The sequence below is a fragment of the Sinohyriopsis cumingii genome, chromosome 6 (genome assembly GCF_028554795.1).
Source record: "Sinohyriopsis cumingii isolate HCF-2022 chromosome 6, ASM2855479v2, whole genome shotgun sequence".
NCBI lineage: Eukaryota > Metazoa > Mollusca > Bivalvia > Unionida > Unionidae > Sinohyriopsis > Sinohyriopsis cumingii.
The window spans coordinates 127,428,437-127,452,380 of record NC_142966.1 but is presented as its reverse complement, the minus strand read 5'-3'; the positions used below and the strand labels follow the sequence as shown (position 1 = coordinate 127,452,380).

The window sequence follows — 23,944 nt, the reverse complement described above, 5'->3', positions numbered from 1 at the left end:
ATATGAACTCATTTTTCAAATGGAAATACTGCATGACCTTGGGAGTGCAGCATATCCATTATTCAAAATGAGTTCTTATTTTCCCATACAAATGCAGTAACCTTTTTATTATATGCTCATTTTGTTATTCTACCTACTGCTTAATTATATTAACAAAATACACTACACGAAACAAAGTAACTGAATGTATGATGCATTCCAAACTAAATACACAAGTGCATATTCATCATTACACAACAACAACATTATTACTGCACACATAACTCCTCGCAGATAAACGTGAACTTAGTCACGTGCTCGACATAACTTTTGAAAGAAAATGGTATGTCTAGTTAAAATTGACATTTGGAGTCTTTTTGTGAATGAATGCACATTGCAACAACTTTTCTATTTGATCCGGAATGAATAGATTTTGGTATTTTTTTCTCGATTCTATGAAATTTCATGATTATGGACTGGATTTATATATGACAATTCAGCATGAAATACATGGGATTGAAGAAGCGAGGGAGAAGCGTGTTGACATCTGCAAATGTGTTTCTGTCATTGAATGTTTGAAATCATAATGTGGGAAAAATATGAAGTCTTTCAATTGCAGTTGTCAAAAAGATGCTTTTTCATTTTGAGTGCAGTAATGAGCATGTCATTGCACTTATCATTGGAATTACAGTACAGTTTCGAAATGTGTAATCAAGATTGAGAACCCATGACATGGCTCATGTAATTCGGATTTGCAGAACTGAGAAAGTACATTTTGAGGAAATTCAGGATGTAAAACTGTAAGTATATTTTTTGGCCATTCTTATCACCAATTAAAGAAGACAGTATATGACTTGTCAATTATATGTTATTTATATGGACCCATTCTTGCGTCTTGTATACTGTAGCAAGCTAAAATCCAAAACATTGTATCAACAAAGTTAACGTGGAATGTGCCAAAGCAGCTGGTGTGTGGCAGTCCATGAAACATCTGTTTTAGTTCATTCAGAAACAAATTTAAACAACCACATTGTAACGCACCTCTTACACAAGTGTACATGATTTGTTTACAAATCAAAAGTCCTGGCATCTGCGTCCATTGTTTGTTTACAATAGAAAGTAGTTCCTTTATACACGTGAATGCAAAATGTGTATTTGCATGCGAGTTCAGTATCAGGTAATATTGAATGATTCTGACAATGTAAAGTTAACAGAGAAAAAAATGAGCATATAATATTCATCAGTAGACATACAGTATGCATATACTATATTCATCAGTAGACATACAGCATGCATATACTATATTCATCAATAGACATCCAATATACATATACTATATTCATCAGTACACATAGTATGCATATACTATATTCATCAGTAGACATACAGTATGCATATACTATATTCATCAGTAGACATACAATATGCATATACTATATTCATCAGTAGACATACAATATGCATATACTATATTCATCAGTAGACATACAGCATGCATATACTATATTCATCAATAGACATCCAATATACATATACTATATTCATCAGTACACATAGTATGCATATACTATATTCATCAGTAGACATACAGTATGCATATACTATATTCATCAGTAGACATACAGTATGCATATACTATATTCATCAGTAGACATACAATATGCATATACTATATTCATCAGTAGACATACAGTATGCATATACTATATTCATCAGTAGACATACAATATGCATATACTATATTCATCAGTAGACATACAGTATGCATATACTATATTCATCAGTAGACATACAATATACATATACTATATTCATCAGTACACATAGTATACATATACTATATTCATCAGTACACATAGTATGCATATACTATAATCATCAGTACACAGTATGTATATACTATATTCATCAGTACACTATGTATATACTATATTCATCAGTACACACAGTATGCATATACAATATTGATCAGTATCCTCCAGCATTTATACTGGCTGCCATGTATAAGTCCATCTTGTGCTGAAAAATGGTATTAGGCCCAAAACAAGAACATCTTTATTGCTCAGCATGTACACAGTGTCACAATTAATTTAGGTTGGTGGTTTTATGTTCCAGCTTATTTTCAAAAGGGAAAATTTGTAGGAATCCTGGTAACCCAGCCTTCCCTCCTGGGTTAATATTAAAGATTGGGTTTCTGAAGGAGAAACAGAAAGGGAAATAATCATGAGGAGAGCAGAATTATAGAGGATAGGATGGCAGAACTAATGTTCATTGCTGTCAACGTACCATGTAAACTTGCTTGTCAGTTGATTCCAGCTGTAGTGAACATAGACCGTGATCTGCCATCACATAATGTAATGGCAGATCAGGGTCTGAATCAATTGTACTAATTATTCCTAACAAACTGCATATACCCAGTTTTGCGAGTGCCTTATGTGACAGCAGATCTGGGTCTGTGAAGTTTGTAGTTGGTCATGATGTGAATGTATACGGTAGTAAGGAATAATGTGTTTCATTCGTTTTAGTTTGGGGCATCTGTCTAGCAGGAAGGGAAGGTCGTTTTAAGGAGCCACCATGTAACTCTCTGTCTGATGTTCTGGAAGAACTGGTCACAGGAGTGTACAATGTCTGCAAGGACAAACCAGTGGCCTTCTTTGGACACAGGTATACATAATGCCCACCTAAAGTAACAAGTTCATTTTTTTCACATTTTTTTTCACATTCCTGTATGTGTTTTCTGTTGCAAAACAAGAGCAGGGAATAGTTCTCTTTCATCGAATCTAATGTCATCACATGACTACTGTCTATCATCACATGTCTACTGTCTGTCATTACATGACTGCTATCTATCACATTATGGCTGATGTCTATCATCACATGACTGCAGTCATCACATGAATGCTGTCTGTCATCACATGACCTTGTACTATGCATAGTGCACACAAACTATCAAAACTGACTGAGTTTCATTATTGCTTCAGTATTCTGTCACAATAAACAAAATATTGATCATTCTGTCACAATGAACATAATATTTAGCTTTCTCTCACAATAAACAAGATGTTGAGTATTCTGTCACAATAATCAAGATATTGAGTATTCTGTCACAGTAATCAAGATATTGAGTATTATGTCACAATAAACAAGATATTGAGTATTATGTCACAATAAACAAGATGTTGAGTATTATGTCACAATAAACATGGTATTGAGTATTCAATGACAGTAAACAAGATATTCAGTTGTCTGTCAAAATTAATGAGATATTGAGATTTCTGTTACATCAAACAAGATAATGAGTTTTCTGTATAGTTAATTGTGTAGATGTATCTGTATACCTGTACATCTGATACATGTTCTTTTATGTTTACAATGTTTTTATTTTATATCTGTATTTTAATTTAGATGTATGGACTTTGTAGTCTAAAATAAAGAATTCTTATCTTATCTGTCACAATAAACAATGTATGGAGTATTCTGTCACAATAAATGAGATATGGAGTTTCCTATCACAGTAAACAAGATATTGAGTATTCTGTCACAATAAACAAGGTATTGAGTGTTTCACAATAAACAAGATATTGAGATTCATGTCACAATAAACTAGATTTATATTATTTACAGCACATTTACATCCTGAAGTGTGCAACAATATAAAGTTTGTGTCTCACAAACAGTACATTCAGCACATGTTACCTAGCTGTCATCATGGATTCTGTAGTCCAGTATTGTTTTGGAAAAGCCAATGTCGTATTTGTATTTTTTTAAAAAGTAAATTATTATCCATGAAAGGAAATTAAATCTAAATCAAAGTCTAATCAAAGACAATTTGTCATCTTTTGTTTGTCTCTTTTGTGTAAGAGTGGACTTTATTTTTTTATCTGTTTAAATTTATATCATTGTACAAGCACCTGTTTAAATTTCTGTATTGGGCAAGCTATCTTCTCTACAGTTTTAGGTGTTGTGTATTGCAATATCTTTTTGATCTATACCAGTTCTTTGAATACTGATGTATGTTTTAAGATGTCATTCAAAGTTTGCACTCAATTTTACATTCTTCCTTAAATACTGTTTTGGAAATTTCATTGGATGTTTTAGTACTTTAAAATTGCATCAGCATTCACAGAACACCTATTTTACTTTTGCATTTTTGTTTCAGTATGGAATATGAGAAAAATAATCCTAAATTTTGCCATAGTGTTGGATAGTAAAATGTCACTGTCTAATCTGAATTTTTTTCATTCATTCTTGGCAAAGCTTCATCTCTGATGCAACATTCTCACCCATAAGTGGAATTTTCCTGTTCTACATGATGCACATAATTAAATGTTTCTATTTTTACCATCAAGAGAGTGGTGCAGATTTTGTATGGATAATTCATTGTCTGGATATCCAAGTATTATCAACAATAGCCCTAACTATTTAGCCACCACCCTGCACTGCACCCAAGTCTTTTCTCTTTTCTCCACCTCTTGGCACTGCACCAGTCTTTTTTCCACCACTTGGTACTGCACCAGAATCTTTTCTCCATCACTTAGCGCTGCACCCAAGTCTTTTCTCCACCACTTGGCACTGCACTAGTATTTTTTCGACCACTTGGTACTGCACCAGTCTCTTCTCCACCACTTAGCACTGCACCCAAGTCTTTTCTCTTTTCTCCACCTCTTGGCAATGCACCAGTCTTTTTTCCACCACTTGGCACTGCACCAGTCTCTTCTCCACCACTTAGCACTGCACCCAAGTCTTTTCTCTTTTTTCCACCACTTGGCACTGCACCAGTCTCTTCTCCACCACTGAGCACTGCACCCAAGTCTTTTCTCTTTTCTCCACCTCTTGGCACTGCACCAGTCTTTTTTCCACCACTTGGCACTGCACCAGTCTCTTCTCCACCACTTAGCACTGCACCCAAGTCTTTTCTCTTTTTTCCACCACTTGGCACTGCACCAGTCTCTTCTCCACCACTGAGCACTGCACCCAAGTCTTTTCTCTTTTCTCCACCTCTTGGCACTGCACCAGTCTTTTTTCCACCACTTGGCACTGCACCAGAATCTTTTCTCCATCACTTAGCGCTGCACCCAAGTCTTTTCTCCACCACTTGGCACTGCACTAGTATTTTTTCCACCACTTGGCACTGCACCAGTCTCTTCTCCACCACTTGGCACTGCACCCAAGTCTTTTCTCTTTTCTCCACCTCTTGGCACTGCACCAGTCTTTTTTCCACCACTTGGCACTAAACCAGTCTCTTCTCCACCACTTAGCACTGCACCCAAGTCTTTTCTCTTTTCTCCACCACTTGGCACTGCACCAGTCTTTTCTCCACCTCTTGGCACTGCACCAGTCTTTTTTCCACCACTTGGCACTAAACCAGTCTCTTCTCCACCACTTAGCACTGCACCCAAGTCTTTTCTCTTTTCTCCACCACTTGGCACTGCACCAGTCTTTTTTCCACCACTTGGCACTGCACCAGTCTCTTCTCCACCACTTAGCACTGCACCCAAGTCTTTTCTCTTTTCTCCGTCACTTAGTGCTGCACCGAATTCTTTTCTCCACCACTTTGGACAGAACCCAAGTCTTTTCTCCACCACCTTTCTCACTTATCTGAGTTTTCTTGAAAGTTTAAACAAACATGAAAATTTCTTCTGAAAAGGTGCTCATCTGCAAAATTTGTATGATGCATTGCTACTGCTGTTTTCACTCAAACTTAGTCCACTGCATGATATAATTGGGAGTTTATGCACATTTTGAAGTAAGATGGTACAAGTTAATCTCTCAAGTAAATGCAGCAGTTTTGGCCAGATGTTTAAATCCATTTTTGAATTGTTTGTTTGATTTCAGTGGTCCGTGGTTTGTTTAATTGCCTCTAGTAATCAATGGAAAGCAAACAATTAAAGAGATATCATGTAACAGTATTACAGGGACCATATCCAGAACAACATTATTTTCATGCTGTTCCTTATACATTTGTCTTCTGACAAAAGTAAACCTAGAAACTGATAACATTCAAAGACAGAACTGAGATAAATATAAATAGCTGCATTTTGCTAACCTTTGAATGATGTGGAATAATATTGCTGATGCTGGTGTGCAGATTAATAATCTCCCACTGTTAATCTATGTTCTAGAATGGAAAATCTAAGACCCATCTTTTATCAGATTGCATGATGGGAGAATGAGCTTCTTGAACCATTAGTGTCCTGTGAGGCAGTGATCTGCCCAAACTTATTGTATGTACATGAAAAGTAAACAAGGCAATATTAATTAACTTATGAATGATATATAAATTCAATTTTATATATGTCAGTTTTTTCCAAATGATCTGGTAATGAAAATGCAATTTATTTGATTTATCAGATTATGAAAAGATGTTATACTTTAGTCCACCCTCTTAGGCACTTCAGATAAACACAGTGGATGCCACAGGCTGACATAAGTGTACGTGTAGACGCACAACTTTGAGCCAAGTAAATTAAATTTTACATGTGGACCACATTTAGCACAGACAGTGCTGCTTTCAGTGAAAGTTTTTAATATCCTCATCGAACATGTTGGCTGTTATATGTGTGTGTGATGACAACAATGTGGATATTGTTTACAAAAAGAAAATAATATCAGCCTCTGGTAATGTCCACATTGTTACTGATGTTGAATTCCTATACATAATAGAAGGCATCAATGAAAGTGGAAAGGATTTTAGGTGATTCCAGGATTATGAAGGACATGTTCTTTGCCGTGAGATTGGTAAGTTGCATTTACTCATTTCTATTTTTTTGCATAGGAAGTTCTCAAAAGTTTGAAACGGGGACAATTAAATCATAATAAATCATGATCTTAGCCCCCAACCCACCCTGTTTTGCAAACACTGCAACCTATCTTTAATTGTAAATGCTTGGTCAGGTGACCATTTCAATTTAATGCCATTTGCTATCAACATAGCAAATGGAAAACAATCCTATCAAAAATTAGACAAAGAAAACATGATCAAAGAACGGTCTGTATAAATGGCAATATTTTGGCCCAAAAATTTGTGCAAACCTAACAAAATGTATACAGAATGTTTTAGTAACTTCTTGTCATTTTGTTTTCTGATGAAAACTAAAAGCTGAAAAACCATATTCACATTTTGAAGTTTTGCCCAATTCAGAAATGAAATCATTATGCTGCACCGTCTACGACAGTAAGCATTGATGATTTTGCTTCCATAATTTTTGTCAGAATTACTGCCTATATTGTCCTGCAGCTGAATGTAGTACAAGACCAAATGTTGTGATTGCAATGTGTTTTGAATTTTCTATGGATTGTAGTGACATTTGGTAAATATGTAATGGTCATCACTTAATGTTGCACATATTGGCTGCTCTATGTTTTGTCATTTTGTTGTAGAGTTATTTCCTTTAGAGACTTACAGCTAAATACAATTTATGACAGAATTTTGTGAATCCAACAACTCTTGCATTTATTAGTTAAATGCTCTAAAAATTGGTAAAAAATTAGGTGTTTATACCCTAACTATTTTCAAAAGAGTTATACATTTTTTTAAAACACAGATTCATCTCATTCATGGGGTAAGGAAAGATGCAGAAGATGGGTGGGTATATTTTTAAGAGCACATTGCACACCATCCACTAGTTCTGACAAATAATTTATTGACCCCGGTGTTCACTACTTTCATTGTGTGGGTTCAGGATCACATTGCCTGGTAAACTTGAGTGATAGGACCAGGTGGTTTTCTTTTGGTTACAGGACCTGGTAGTTTTCTTTCAGTTACAGGACCTAGTGCTTTTCTTTTGGTTACAGTACCTGGTGGTTTTCTTTCAGTTACAGGACCTGGTGGTTTTTTTTAGGTTACTTTCTGTAAGTCTTGAGGTGTTTAAATGTGTACATGTATTTGTCGAATAATGTATATACATATGCTCATACACTCTCTTATCTCTTTTGATATATTTATTGCAGATTGAACTGGAGCACAGTCATTTTTATCAGAAAATCAAGACCAGATCTTTTCTAAACTAAAGCAAGGCAAAAGTGTTCATGTTGCTTGGGCAAATGAATCAGCTATAGTAAAACTGGCATGGGCAAGTGAATTAGCTATAATACAACCGCAGCAAGGGCAAGTGAATTAGCTATAGTACAACAGTGGCAGGAAAGAAAATGAGGAAGAAAACCAAGAAAGAACTACTTGATAATGGAAGTGAAATGTCAGCTAGGTTCTCAGAAAAAGAATGAACAGAAAGCAAACCAAAGAAGACTTGAAAAACAGATCAGCAGTAAGCAGAAATTATGGCAAGAAAGACATAAAAAAAATGGAAGACAGCAAAAACAAAAAAAGATTTTTACCACGGAATATATAAAGAATAAAGCTGTATCTGGTGTGAAGAAGAAGAAAAAACATGGAGGAAAAAATAAAAAACTTGAACTAGAATTAATAATCAGTAATACTTTGAATGGTGAAGGTAATGATACATTATTTATTTAAGATTTACATATACAAATGTCTTTGCACAGTTTTCCAAATGATTCTCCAAAGCACCCAATTTGGGCTTTCTAAAGCCAGGTTATGAAAATGTTTTCATGAATCTCAAATATTACCATATGTAAATTATCCCATTCAAATTTTTGATGAATCTGAGATAATTCGTATTATTAAAGTCTGGTAAAGAATGCATATGAAAAAAAGAAACTTTTTTTCCTCTGAAATATTCATTATCAGTATATAATCAGTAGAAAGCAGCAGTTTCTCCCAGTCTATAATACTTTGTGGCCATGCCTTAAACCGTTGTCTAAAGAACATTTTGTGCTCTGCACTGTTTGCAACTTATTATTTTCCTGTGCACTTGTTGGAAGGAATGACTGTTCATGGCATGTGCAATCGATAAATCATGCAAAATTTGAATCATTAATAGAGAAATATAAATACTTTGTAAATGATGAAGGGAAAGGAAGTCAGTGATCAACACATACTTCAAAAGCAAATAACACATGCTGAGGGTATTCTATGTGAGTTGATCGTGAATATGAATTTGTCATTGAGCACAGCCAACAAGTTAATGGAAGCAATGAGAACTATGTTCCCAGATATAAAAATGCTCAAGATATGTAGAAACAATCAATGTCTCTTTTACCAAACAGTGGACAGATGACCAGCTGGATAGGATAAAGAGTGCCTATTATATCGCAATTAAAAACCCAAAGACTAAACCTTCATTAAGACATTAATTCCAAGTGGATCAATTTGATATTGTTGACAAACTTTGTACAAACTAGTCTATGGCACTCATTTCCATTATAGTAAATGTTAACAACACTGATACTAGATTTTATGAAAAGATTGCCTTCACCAATCTAGATGAAGTTATTATTTTCTTAGTTGATTGGTGGTAACAGTATCATAATGTTTTGTATCAAGTCTTCCTTAACTATGTATATTGTAGTGAATTGGCTTTATTTAAAATGTTATGGATATGTGTGAAGCTGAGAAAACAGATTTTCTAGAGAAAGTAACAGAAGTAAATAAGGGAATGAATTTGGGTGTGTGGAGGTATACTTTTGTGGTTTTTATCTCTATAATATAAACAGGATGTTTAAGTCAGTGATGTTCAATTTCTGCAGATTTTGCCTTGAAACACAATCGCCTAACTATCAGCATCTTTACAAACTAGGAGTTATTTACAGAATGTTGTGTACTCAGTATATAGTGCAATACTACATAATGGTAATATAGTGTATTGATAGTGTCAACTATTTGTGCGCTGTTTCACAGGTGATGTGTGTTGTGTTAAGATGTTAGAAACACTGAATGAAAGTGCAGTCTGTCTTCTGAAATACTGACAGAATTGCTTAAAATACTGAAAAGAAAATGTATGGATAAACAGGTCTGAAGTTGTAATTATTGGAATTCCATTTGATGATGGTCAGTGTTGCATGGTTACCTCCCTTGGTCCATTTCTTTTTGCTCTCAGCATTTTTTGAGGGATAATTTCCACTGGGTAGTTTTTGCCTGTGAAGATATTGTTTTAACTGTGTGAATCACTGTTCTTGTATTTGTTTGTTCTTTGCAGTTGTTATCACTCTTGATGCAAGATTAAAATGAAAGTTTTGGAGGACAAGATTCAAAGTTAAGAGAGTTACTCTTGCATATAATTTCAGTCCAACTGCAAACAACATAAACCCTGATCTGCCATCACATATAAAGCACCAGCAGATAAAGGTCTGTGTTGTTGTTCTATTGATTACTCCTAACCAACTGCATAGACCCATATCTGCCAGCGCATTAGGGGATGGCAGATTTGGGCCTATGCTTTCTGCAGTTGGATGGATTTAACTTATAAGTGGAGATGTCTAATTTTTTGGAAAGTTCTACTGGGTACCCGTCAGTCATAATGATCAGTTACTCAGGTACCCAATCAAAGGAAAATTGTATTAAATGTGAACCTGAACTGCGTCGTTGTAGGTTTAGACATGCCAACCCCCAAGAGAGGTATAGGCATAATTTATTACTAATATAAGTGGTAAAAAGCATAATCTGAGCATAAAAAGAGCAATCATTATATTACATGCCATAACTACAGAAAACTATGAAAAACATTTGTATTTATTGTATTTAACGTACCTTTATTTTTGGTACTTACCTGGATCTGCATTTAAATTTTTTGTCACAAATCAGCTAAATCAGTGTGTATTAGTAGATAATATAGGAGTATAGACATAAAAGAATGGATATACTATTTATGCATAACACTCATCATTAACTAGTCTACATGTCTACAGTAACTTTTACGAATTGTCATGTTCACAAATGATGGATGTTGTAGTATCCTTGACCTTCCATGGTTCGTCCCTTAATGACGGCCGGTGCAACATGTTTTTACGTTTAACCAAATCCCTCTCCTCTAACATTTTCCAGTGATATAACCGCCAACAGTCACATCGATATAGCCCGTTTCTTTTAATGATATCTGGTGTGATTTATTTTTAGACTGGTCCGCTACATGTGTAGTATCAAAAAAGCATGAATCTGTGACAAGTGGATTCACATTCAAGAATCCTGTCTGTTTTCTTGGAACTGTTTTAAGTAGAATTAATGCAAAAATGACCATATTTACATATGTGGTCAATTTCTGTATAAAAAAAAACAATTCTGATATTAAATAACAAAGCTTTCCCTTATTTTTAAATATTTCAGTGAAAAATTTCATTCTTTATAGTTGTCCATTTCATTCATTTTTTCCTAAAATGGTATAAGAAGTGCATGTTAAGGTAACCAAGTTTTTGGGTTGCCTTTGCCATGACAAAAATATCTGGGTTTCCCGCTAATAAAAAAAGATTACAGTAAACAAACCTGAACAGCAGCCCTGACTTGACCAGCTAATAATCGCTTCAGGGCCACAAACTTGAGGCAAAAATGGCATTAGTTAAACTGGACATTTATATTGTGCTTTCTTTTATTTGAATTGTAGTATGTATTTACATTTTATTTCATCAAATATTTCTTAATCAGTAGTTACTGTTGCTGTCAATGAAAGGTACTGACCTAGTTAATGTCATCAGGATCTCAAAACAAACGCATTTACGTCGCAAGAAAAACAGCACACGAAACATGGACAGCACGAAGTCTAGCTTTAAATATCAGCATTGATTCTTAAATAGGTCGTGTGAGAAAGGAGAGAAGTGTCCTCCCTTGTATTATTATATAATTGAAAGCAACCATATGAGCCTCTGTGATGATGAATAAATGCACACATGACACAAGCATTGAACTGTAATTATTATTCTGTGTCTCGATCTGAAATTGGAATACTTCTTATTAATGGGTACTCAGTTGCTCATTTTATTACCCTAGTTATTATTAACAGGCGGGTACCCATTGGCATCTTTCCTTATAAGTGAGTAAAATATATGGGATTATTATAAACATCATTAGAAATTCTTTTATTAATGATGTGCTGGATGTTATGAAAAATTACAGTTGACCAGTTTTGCCATTTCATTGTCAAGTGACCACTCCAGTGGCCTAGTGGTTAGAGTGTCCGCCCATTTCCTCTGCATTACATAGCCAATAATGTGTTAGAACTGTCATTGCCATCCTCTCCTATCCAATCATGTTTGGAAAGCGTTTTCATCTCAAAAATTGACTGCTCCAGTGGCCTAATGGTTAGAGCATCTGCCTCAGATGTGGGAGGTTGCAGGTTTAAACCCTGGCTTAATCATACCAAAGACTTATAAAAATAGTACTAACAGTGCCTCGCTAGGCACTCAGCATTAAGAGGTTAGTGTTGGGACTGGTCTGCCTGGTGTCAGGATAATGTGACTGGGTGGGACATCATGCTACATGTCTGGTGCATGATGCCTCAGTGCTAGACATCACTATAAACTGCCACACTGCAGACACTGTAGTGATATGGCTGAAACGTTTTTAAAGCTATGTTTTAAAATCCAAAACACACATAGACACTTATTGTCAAGTGAATCTAGATGAGTAACTCTTGCAGTGTGTTACAAATGCAAAGATAATTGCAAAATGAACATGGAAAACAATCAAGTTATGCACATTTTTAGATACTTGGGTCTGAGATACTTCATTTTTCCATGCCTTTGATACCCAGTTTTCTCCATATGCATATTTATATCATTTCAATTTTACTATGGTACAAAGTTTAAACTTAGTTTTGAATATGATTTTCAGGTTTTATTATTCAACAGTTTAAAACTGAGCTTGCTAACCTGGTCAACAGAAAGTACTTGGATTTTAAAAGAAAATTTTAAGAGTGCCAGTACTGTTGCAGACTGGCTTGTTTCTGTATATAGATGGTGAAGGACTCAAAATCATTAAATTTACTGAAACATTTAAGATTGGTCTTTATGGAATATTCAAGATTGGTCTTCATGTTCATGGAACAATGAAGATTGTTCTTGATGTGAAGTCGGTAGCTGATGTAGTTATATAGATTCTTTCTTTTGAACACTAGCTTTTTAAGTGTGCTTTTCTTTATTTTAAAGTAATTCCAATACATTCTTTATTTTGTTCAGTACATGTTTCATGTACAGTGTGCTTAAATTTTTATTTGCACAACTTTTGAAGATCATGTTTAACTTTTTTATCATAGTTAATGCATATTTTTATATTAGAATCCTTATGTAGATTCATTTTTAGAAAAATTATGTAATGGATGTAATAATTGAAGAAAGGTGGCTTTATTGCTATTAAATTGCAAGTTATGTGATTGGAAATTATGTTTGTTTTTCATTTTTGTAAAATAATACATGTAATAATTGCAAATCAAATAGCAGTCTATTTGCTCATGTAAACTAACTGCTTACAAGAGCAAACTCGAGCCCATAAGAATTTCAGAGTTTGTTACTTTTTATTTTGCACACCTAATTTTAAAATGTACATGAATTAAGTCTGCAGTGAAAATCACATGTGCAAATATGTAGACAATTTTTGTTCAGTACTAATGAGGTAAATGTTATTATTATTGTATGGTTTGTTGCCATTTTTCAGCACACACATAGTGGCCAATATATTTAGTCAAGTAATCATGCAGAGGTCTTTGAAATTATATTAATGTAGTAAGAAAATGTTGGAATATCAGAGGGGACAAAACAGTGTGACCCCGCCATAACATGGTAGTTGGGAGCCATAGAACCTGACCGTGTTATAGACCCAACCGTGGTATAAGCAACCAGGTCAATTATCAGAAGAAAATGATGCATATACCCCAAAAAATTTGCGGAGGGGGTAGGTAATAAATGCGGGCGGTAAAATACATGCTTCATTAGCACAGTTACCATCGTAAATCGATGCATATTAAATGGGAAATGCACCTGTAGTGAAAACAGATAAGGCATATGTAATACTTTACTTTCTTTAGAGAACCATGGATTGGTACATATATGTGTATACTATTTATATATACATGTCTTATGTATAGCATAAATAGAGTATCAACACCGTGTACTCATCTGCGAATCTCATCACATACATTGAGTCCACAATACAAGTAATTCCATTAAAAAAATCCACACCTATTCAAATATTCAGTAATTTTGTCACGGGTCATATAGGTCTGAATTCAGTGGATAAACATAGTACAATCACGTAACGAATAATGAAGCACATTTACTTTTCAGTACGTCCCAAGTTGGTAAAAGTTAGTTTGTGTTTTAAGCCGCCATTGGTAGCATTCATAAGCATAAACTTTTTCCCTGCAAAAAGGAAACTTTCATGGCACAGTAGATGTGTTCCAGTGACATTGGAAAATGCAAAAATCCATCAGATTCCATTACTTTTATTTAAGTTTGGTACTGACTTTTTTGAAGAAAAGTTCTTTGTTTTTATTGAAGATTGTAGAAACGTGCATGCGTTATTGAAGTCACTACTAAAGGCCAGCTTTAGAGAACCAAACAAATGCCCATTTCTTATTGTGGCAGCAACATTAATTGTATTGCTTGATTGAGACTGATCTTTTTTCCCATTTGCTTAGTACATTTTCATAACAGTTGGTGCTTCAAAGGTAATGTTTTCTTTGAAATTTCAGCAAACTATTTTATCTAGGTAGATTTTTAAAAAAGGAATTGGCCATTGTTTGGTTGATCGTAGTTATAGTTCCTCCCAGCCTATTGAATAAACCAACAAGATTTTTTTCTTTCAATTTGTGGTTACGGGGTGATACTGCCTTCCACTCAGTTTAACAAAGGGTCAACAGATGATAGAGTCGCAGGTGTTCTGGTCTGATGACAAGGATTAATACAGAACATGTGGGTGTTCTGAAGGATTTAATTATGAGTGGAAAGAAGAGGAATTTTACATACCGTTCACACACAAATGTCAGTCTATGTAAATATGTTAATTACTAGCGAGCGGATGAAAATATGACGAAAGATAGATTACGAGATAATGCCTCATTGATGTCCGCTACCAGAAATGTCAACTACAAAAAAAGCAGATATCTCACAACATACAGTACTCATGCTCAATGTCAACATAAGCAGATTATGATATAACAATGCACTATTAAAATGGTTTGTCAATATGGACAAAGAAATTGCTTATGTAACAATAGATAAATTTCAGTGCATTTTATATCAGGTTTGCAGCTTCCTTTCATGGGGCCTCTGAATTTCTCCACTCGAAACCAATGGTTGTATATACAAGTTTAAATAGCCGACAACGTCGCCAGTAAAATAAAAATCGGCAGATGTTATATTTTGCCACCAATTAGGAAAATAAAATCGCAGTTTGCGACATTGGTGAGGCCCTACGCGATCCAAGAATAAACATTTTACACTTTATTTTGCATACTTTTAAGAGGATTTTTTTTTTCATGTATGAGAAAAATACATTAAAATTTCAGGATCCACTCCACGGTCATCCTGTATTATTCATGAGCAATCTCTTCCCCAAAATGATAATAAACTTTGTACATTTTTTCTCTTCATACTTTTCAGAAATAATTTTTTTTTTGTGTGTGTGAGAAAAATACATGTTGATAAAAATCTCAGGAGCCACGCCGTAACCATGTTATATCCGAATTCGCATTAAAATGGCACATGCTATAGCGGGGTCACTATATGTGTGTGTGTGTATATATATATATATATATATATATATATATATATCCTTATGTAGATTCATTTTTGGAAAATGTATGTATATACAGTAAAAACTGTTAGGAGCAACCTCTGCTATGAGTGACCACCTGTCATTTCTGACCAGCAACCTCGATTTCTTGGCAAAATATGCATTTCAATACTGCTATGAATGATCACATCACAGAAACAAGGATAAAGTCCACTGACCTTTATTTAATCCCTGTAACAATGACCACTCATACCGTTCTAAAACAAATAATAGGCTGGCTACCGATATTTGAAATTTTGTAGGTATGCTTATGGTGTGTTAAAGTTCTTGTTGTAAACCAGACTAAAGTAAATGTAGATTATTCCCTAGTCTGGTTCCCTGCTTTGTATGCTCCCTGCATTGTTCTCCTCTGTTCATATAGGGGAGAGCAATACAGGGATCATACGAAGCAGGGAACTAGACTAATGTTTCCCGCACTTTGCCTACTTCCCAGCCTTATCATAGATCATATACGAGTAGGACACAGCATTCCTATGAATGACTGTATCGCAAGAACATAGACACCATTGACCTATATGTAATCAATTGTTGCTACAACCTCTTGATTAGTAACAATTATTCTGATCAAAAACAAACATTTAAAAAAATGGATTGTGGCTACCGGTGATAGATGCTACAGTCCATAAACCAGGCTAATGTATATGTTTAGAGTTAATCCGTATTGCCTGGGGGTGAATAAGGTCATTGTCTATTAAACCAGCAAGAGAGAATCATTTTTCAGGATTTGATTGATAGTGATCAGGACTTGTGATGTTTGTTGTTTTTTCCCCCAATGTTAAGTGATTACATCCCAATCAAAGCTGTCATCTATTCAAGTTGGTGTGACCGGGTTACACACTTTGTTTATAGAGTTAATCCCTGTGTGTCTTCTTTGAATGAAGCCGTTCACTTTTGTCTTTGAGTAAATGTTTCTGTTTCTGGATGAGATGATTGTTTCTTTTTATTTCATTAATTGTTAGATATGCAATGCACATGTATAGACTTTTCATATTTTCCCAAAGCCCAGTCAAAACCGTCTTTATGTTTGATATTACAATTGAGCACTAGTAATATTAACACCTAGAACCTTAATAACAATGGACAAACCTCCAACTTAAAAGAGACAAATTTTAAGGCTGGAGAAAATAATTATTGTAACTGAAAGAAGTGAAAAAGAGCAGAACACTTGCAAAAAGCAGTTTAAACGTCAGTAAAACAAATTTAGGTTCTTATGAAGGAAAAGGAGTAAATCAGAAACGATTTTGTATGCTAATATATGTGATCTTCAAATGTAAATGTGATTTCATGTTTTCTGATAGAAGTTTATCTTTATTGCTATATAATTTTGTTTTTAGATGAATGCATACAATATTTTAGCAAGAACTATTAATAAAGAATAGAATATATCTGCAGTGATTGTAGTTATATTTCTTTAAATTGTTCTGAAACTGGACCTTGGAAACTGGTCTTTTTGTACAAACCTGCTATGAGAGACCACCTGTCTTGAGAGACCATTTTTTGTTGGCAGAAGGGGTGGTGTCTCATAACAGGTTTTACTCTGTGTGTGTGTGTGTGTGTGTGTGTGTGTGTGTATATATATATATATATATATATATATATATATATATATATATATATATATATATATATATATATTGACCCCTAGTATACATGTGTGTGTGTCATATATAGAATGGTTGGCAACATATTCTTATGGTGGGTGGTGGTGCAAAATAATTATTTGTCACTTTGCTTTATGCCATTCAAAATATGTTTACACATTATACCTTGTCTAAAAGAATGAATTCTAATTATCCATCTGCCATTGTAGCGTAACTGTAAGGGTGGTAGTTCCAAAGTATTCCAGAACAAATTGTTAATATCAGAAAAATCAGATTGATGACACTTCCAAGGACATAGTCGTATGCCATTTGCTTTGGGATTATCCCTTAATATTTAAATTTTAAATGTTTTATAATGATAGTAAACAGTGTGGTTTTTATTTATAAATCTATAAATTTATTACTAAAAATAAATTAAAAAACATTTATTTTGATGTTTTGTTGTGAACTTGGTCATTTTAAAAAGACTATGTAAATCTAAACTGTTAACTATTACTTTCCTTATTTTTAGTTTTTATTTTCATTATACAAGGGGGGGGCAGAGTGGTCTAAAGTGCTATCCATTATGGATCACTGCCATCTCACCTCTATCTGCATCGGTTCGAGTCTCGGATTCGGCCATTGTGGGTATGTGAGAAAGCTTGCCGGTAGCTTCTCGTGGGTAGGTGGTTTTTCCTTGGGGTTTTTCCAGGTTCTTCCTCCACCATTAACACTGGCCGCCATGTATAGCCCATCGGGTGCTGAAAAGTGGCGTTAAACCCTACAACAACAACATCATTATACAAGGGATGTAACTATTACTTTCCTTATTTTTAGTTTTTATTTTCATTATGGTGGCACTCACCAGATAATATGTACTTTTGAGAGAGTGATGTATGTAAGGTGAAGTAGTTCGCATTTAAAACATGCACAGTGGAGAGAATGTTGGCATATCTCTATGCTACATTAATGTAATGTGGATGATATTTCTTTTGGATATTGTACTTTTGGAAATTTTACATGATTTAAGTACACTGCTAACTAAAATGACTGCTCCCTTGTGTTAAAAAATCAGTCTGATTTAGTCTAAAGTGCACTATTCATAGCAGCTATTAAAATAGGGAAAATGAATTTTGCCAGACTAGACAATACCAGCTTCTGAAAGCGCAATGAATGAAGTACCAAATATACAAAATGTAAAAAAAGTTATCAGCTCTTTTTTATACAATTGACCTCTGAAGTTCAGGAAGTGAAAATGACCAAGTAGAGCTAGCACTTTTTTGAAAGGTGTACATTTGAAGTAAGGCCAAGCTGTATACTCTATAACCCTTAGTACACCCATCAATCATACACCAAAATAAAGGGAATTAAAGGTTCTTTGCATTATACCTAAGATATACAAGGTCTTTTTTAAATAGCCAGTATAACCAGTGAGGAGAGCTGGGGACATTCTTTTTCTTTAAAATCCTAACCCTATGCAAAATGCAAAACTGTGTAGCGCCACCTATACAAGGGATGTAGTTAGTAGTAATGAAACCTTCTTTGTGTTTACAGTCTTGGAGCCATCCTAAGTTATGAAACAGCCATGAGGTTAAAAGCAAGATACAACACTGAACCAGTCCGAATGTTTGTGTCTGGCATTTCAGCACCACAGGTTAACAGCATTTGATTATTACTAGCACAGAAAAACCAAATTTGTGCACAATATTAGGAAAGTAAAACCTATCCAAACAAACTACCACTTCTGCCAACAAAAAAATTGTCTTTGGTCTAATATTTAATTTAGCCAGAAATTGAAAATTTGTTCCCTGATTGCCTGGGAGATTCAGAATTTCACTGTGTTGTTTCCTTGGATATTTGTTTCAAATTTGAAGGAATATTTTGAATGTTTGTACATTTTTATGATAATTTTTATTTTAAGCAAGAACAACATTTGCAGATTTGTCCATCCCAGACTTTTTAATCAGTCATTTGTTTAATAACTTGAATATGGTGTTAAATTTGTTTCAGTTTCAAAAATGAAAATACTTTTTATGTCTGACACATAAGTAATCTTGGTGTAGGTTTATTATTTGCTGACTTTTAAATGTCTTGCATGAAATTCTTTGCATATTTATATATAGGTTACACATGTAATGCATATTGATTTAGAAGCAATCATACTAAATCATTATTAAAGGCAAATAAATACCAAGTAAAGGTTTTGTATCTATATTTTGCACTTAATTAAGAGCATCGGGTCAATTTTTAGCTTTACAGGTCATGTACCAGAAGAGCTTGTGAGATGGCCTGTTGTCCACAATCTGTCATCCATTATTATTATTAGCGTTGTTATCGCTGCTTGTCTTAAACTACATGAACCGTTATGCACACTTTCATCACAAGGTTTAGTTGGTCCAAAACAAAATGGTACTGTTCCGATATCCAGTATGACCACACCAGTAATCGTCTTGAAAGTTTTTTATCATTAGTCCTGAATGGATGGTCAGATTGATATGAGATTTTCAATTCCTATGATGTCTAGACGGTCCTAATCAAAAATTGTTCCAATCTGCTGCCATCATCTTCAAAATCTTGTTATCATTACTTCTTCTGAATGGAAAGTCATATCAGTATGGGGTTTTCACCATAAGACTTCTTATGAAGTCTGGTTGGTCCTAAATGAAAAGGTTATTGATCAGACATCCATTATGGCAGTGGCTAACTTCAGTCTTGTTATCACAACTCTGCCTAGATGGATGGTCATATCAACATGTTTTCACCAAGAGACTAATAAGATTTAGCTGGTCAGTGAAAACAGTGCCAGTCTGACATAAAAATTGGCCTTCACAACAGCCATATTGAAAATCTTGCTTTTACTGTTCCTCCTGAATAGAATGTAATGTCAGGCGGCAGAGGGGATCACCAGAAGACTTCTTATGGTGTCTGGTTGGGCTTATACACAAATTGTACCTAGCTGATATGGTATCCATAGCAGCCATCTTGAAAATCTGATTGTTACTGTAGTCATATTGACATTGGGGTTGTCACCGGAAAACCTCTTATGATGTCTAGTTGGTACCAATCTGACCTGGCAGCCCTCTTGAAATCTTTTTGTTGCTACACCAAAATGGAGCAATATTAAAATGGGGCTTTCACCAGAAGACTTCTTATGATATCTAGTTGGTCAAAAATGAAAACGATCCTGATATGACGTAAAGTTGGTCCAAGAAACTAAATGGATGGTCATATTGGTATGGGGATTTCACAAAAACTAAATGGATGGTCATATTGGTATGGGGATTTCACATAAACTAAATGGATGGTCATATTGGTATGGGGTTTTCACAAAAACTAAATGGATGGTCACATTGGTATGGGGTTTTCACAAAAAAGTCTGTCTTTTTAGACCTAAATGATAGTGATGCTGAGTTTCAATCAAGTATTGCCACCATAGTGCCTAATGTGAAAATCATAAAACTCGAATTTCAACTATTCAAAATAAGAAATATGAAATAGTCTTATCACGAATTCTGGGAAATTATTTTAGAACAATAAGGTGTCCGTCCCTTTGAGGTACTCCTGTTAAATATGCAGAACATCTGCATTTGGGTATTCCTAATGCCATAAACTTGTACAGACCTTTTTATGTGTGCCTAAGAAATTAAGGTCATCATTATTAATTCTATTTTTTAAAATAAAATTTTACTTTCTTCTTTAACTGATGAAATATGTACCTTATTCCTTTCATGTTTGTGCTGAATTTACATTTGATCTATTCATGTTTGTTGTTCATTTTTAAATTTGTTTTTTTTACAGTCTGAGTTGAAGAAACAATCGAAGAGAAAGTATGATACTTCAAAATTCACAGATGATGAATTCATAGAGTTCTTGCGCAAATTGAGTAAGTTTTGAACTCCAGTTCATTTTTCATTAAGCACATAAATTTGAATTCATGTTGTCTAAATTCTTTGTTAACAATAGAGAATATTTTAATTGGAGAGTACTGATTTGGGGAGGTCATTGTAATTTTCATGTTAGCAACAGCATGCCTGCCAAATTCACAGTGTTAGGGGGTTTTATGACTCAAAAAGTGTCGGAGGTCCCCAGTGGGGATCAGTACATGTAAAAAAAAATGTCCAGTTGAGAATAAGTTATATTTTCATAGAAGCCTTTATAAACTTACTTGAATTCAAATTTGATAAAAAAAGAAAACCACATATTTTCTTTGAAGCATTTAATATACTCACAAACCTTAAATAGTTGGCTGACTTAGCATTGTCCAATATCATCACCACTCATATAAACATATCCGTCCAGACTTTAAATTTTATATATATATATATATATATATATATATATATATATATATATATATATATATATATATATATATATATATATATATATATATAAAAATTATAAAATAAACAACACCAACACGTAGAATATGTGACCGGTTTCGCTTTAATGCTTCATCAGACTGAATTCAAACTGAATTCAATATCATTGCTTACGTCATTAAATATGTTGTTTCTAAGTGATCAATGAAATAAACAATGACATAAACAAGATGATGTCATAGCTTACATTTTTAACATAATTATCTTATACTTTAATGAATAATTTACATGGAGATGTGCATATACAGCAAAGATTAATGATATCTTAATACATAAAAATATATATAAAACTGGATCTTAAAGATACATATATCTCTACTGATAACTATATATAAAATTTATTAACAAATAGAGATAAACAGTTTTAGTAATATTTGTATTATGTATAATACGCTTATTAGAAGTATAGAAAATAAATTAAAAATAAAAAAATAAAAAAAATAATTAGAAAGATAAATATATACAACATATATACTAATATAATCTTTACAGCTGTTAAAGTGGTTATCAGAACTCAATTTATATAATAAAAATATGGTGTGCATTACGCTTACTATCAAGTATTTTATAAATAATTAATCATATTGAAAATTAATTACAAATTCAATTTCATTTTTAAAGAATTAGTAAACTTATTTTTATGTTATTAGATTGTACTTTTACCAATTAAGATTTTCTGCAAAGTAAAATAATATGAAATATTCATATCTAATTGTAAACAGGGGACATAATTCAGAAAAAAATACTAAATGTCAATTAGTAAACTTATTTTTATGTTATTAGATTATAAAAATGAAATTGAATTTGTACTTAATTTCATTATAATGTGACTAATTATTTATAAAATACTTGATAGTAAGCATAATGCACACCATATTTAGATAGTCTTGAATGAGCAAAGAGAAGGAGCGAAATTCATGCCTTATCAGAAAGGCCAATTCCATTGCAACCATAATTCAGTCTCCCTTTTATTCCAACCCAACTGTCTGGGCAACAATCAGCTTTTCAGTAGTACCTGAGCCAGTTAAAATCTCAGTCATATCTGTGCTGACGATGACCAGGGTAGATTCCTTCTCCCTTTCTAAGGTACCTCGAATAGCAGCCATCATCTTAAAGTGGATAATTCTGTCAGTGTTGCAAAAGTTATTTCCTTTGTGAGAGTTAAAGTCCATGAGATCAGAGCTGATCTTCTTATGATATCATGAGAGATGTATCTTGGCAGTCAGACTCAGCCGTCTCATCATTCTACCTTCTACCTATGCACCAGAGCGAAGGCATCTACACTTTAGGTCTGATATTGTTGGCTCAGCAAGTTGTCAAAAAGAATCCTCCAGGATGCAATAGAGCATCTTACTGTCAACAAACAATATGTTCACTTTAACAGCTAGTCATAAAGCCATCAGTTTCCATCAACGTTTGAAGAGTTAGCAATGTAATAATAACAGGTAATTTATTACAGCTATTATCAGTTACCTGTAATAATAACTTTTAATGTATTACTGCTAGAAATAGTTACCTGTAATAATGACCTGTAATGTATTACTATAATTAATAGTTACCTGTAATAACAACCAGTATTGTATTACTACTATTAATTGTTATCTGTAATAATAACTGGTAATGTGTTACTATTATTAATTGTTATCTGTAATAATAACCAGTATTGTATTACTACTATTAATAGTTATCTGTAATAATAACTGATAATGTATTACAGTAAAACCTGTCTTGAAAGACCATTGCTATGTGAGACCACCTGTCTTGAGAGACCACCTGTCTTGAGGGATCATAATTTTTTGGCAGAAGAGGTGGTCTTTCAATACAGGTTCTACTGTACTGTTATTAATAGTTGCCTGTAATAATGGCCAGTAATGTATTACTACTGTTAATAGTTACCTGTGATAATAATTGGTAATGTATTACTATTATTAATAGTTACCTGTAATTATAACTGTAGTTCAATAATGTAATAATAAATGTAACTTTTGTGGGTTATCTTCATGCATCGGTAATCTGCTTCTTTAGTTATTACACATATTTCAAAATAAAAACTTGTTTTAAAAATCTTATAAATTCTTTCTTTTAAGAATGTAGATTTTTTCCTGGACACATAAGTGACATGGATAATGTTTGTTGTCCTGATATCCTCTTGAAAATGGTTGACTGTCATATTTAAATAAGGGATTAGAATAGATTTTGAAAAAATCCACGAGTTCAATAGTCTTCCTGATATCAGTACCACAGTTAAGTAGTGTACAAATTTGCATATGCCAGAAAATAATTTTGAAAGCACATACATGTAGCATCATTCTGGTTTTCTGGAATAATGTGAAAAAAATATTTATGCTGTTTTCTGTTAGCTATCT

At 33.7% G+C, this 23,944-nt stretch overlaps 1 protein-coding gene across 1 annotated transcript in view; it reads left to right on the top strand.

Moving 5' to 3' along the window:
- Positions 1 to 23,944, top strand: part of LOC149797919 (S-acyl fatty acid synthase thioesterase, medium chain-like) — a 74,352-nt gene that overhangs the window by 33,258 nt on the left and 17,150 nt on the right. Inside the window, exons 3-5 of the mRNA XM_089962965.1 lie at positions 2,505 to 2,643; positions 18,751 to 18,850; positions 20,995 to 21,079. Coding sequence (XP_089819091.1) covers positions 2,505 to 2,643; positions 18,751 to 18,850; positions 20,995 to 21,079 — 324 coding nt within the window. The remainder of the gene's footprint in view (positions 1 to 2,504; positions 2,644 to 18,750; positions 18,851 to 20,994; positions 21,080 to 23,944) is intronic.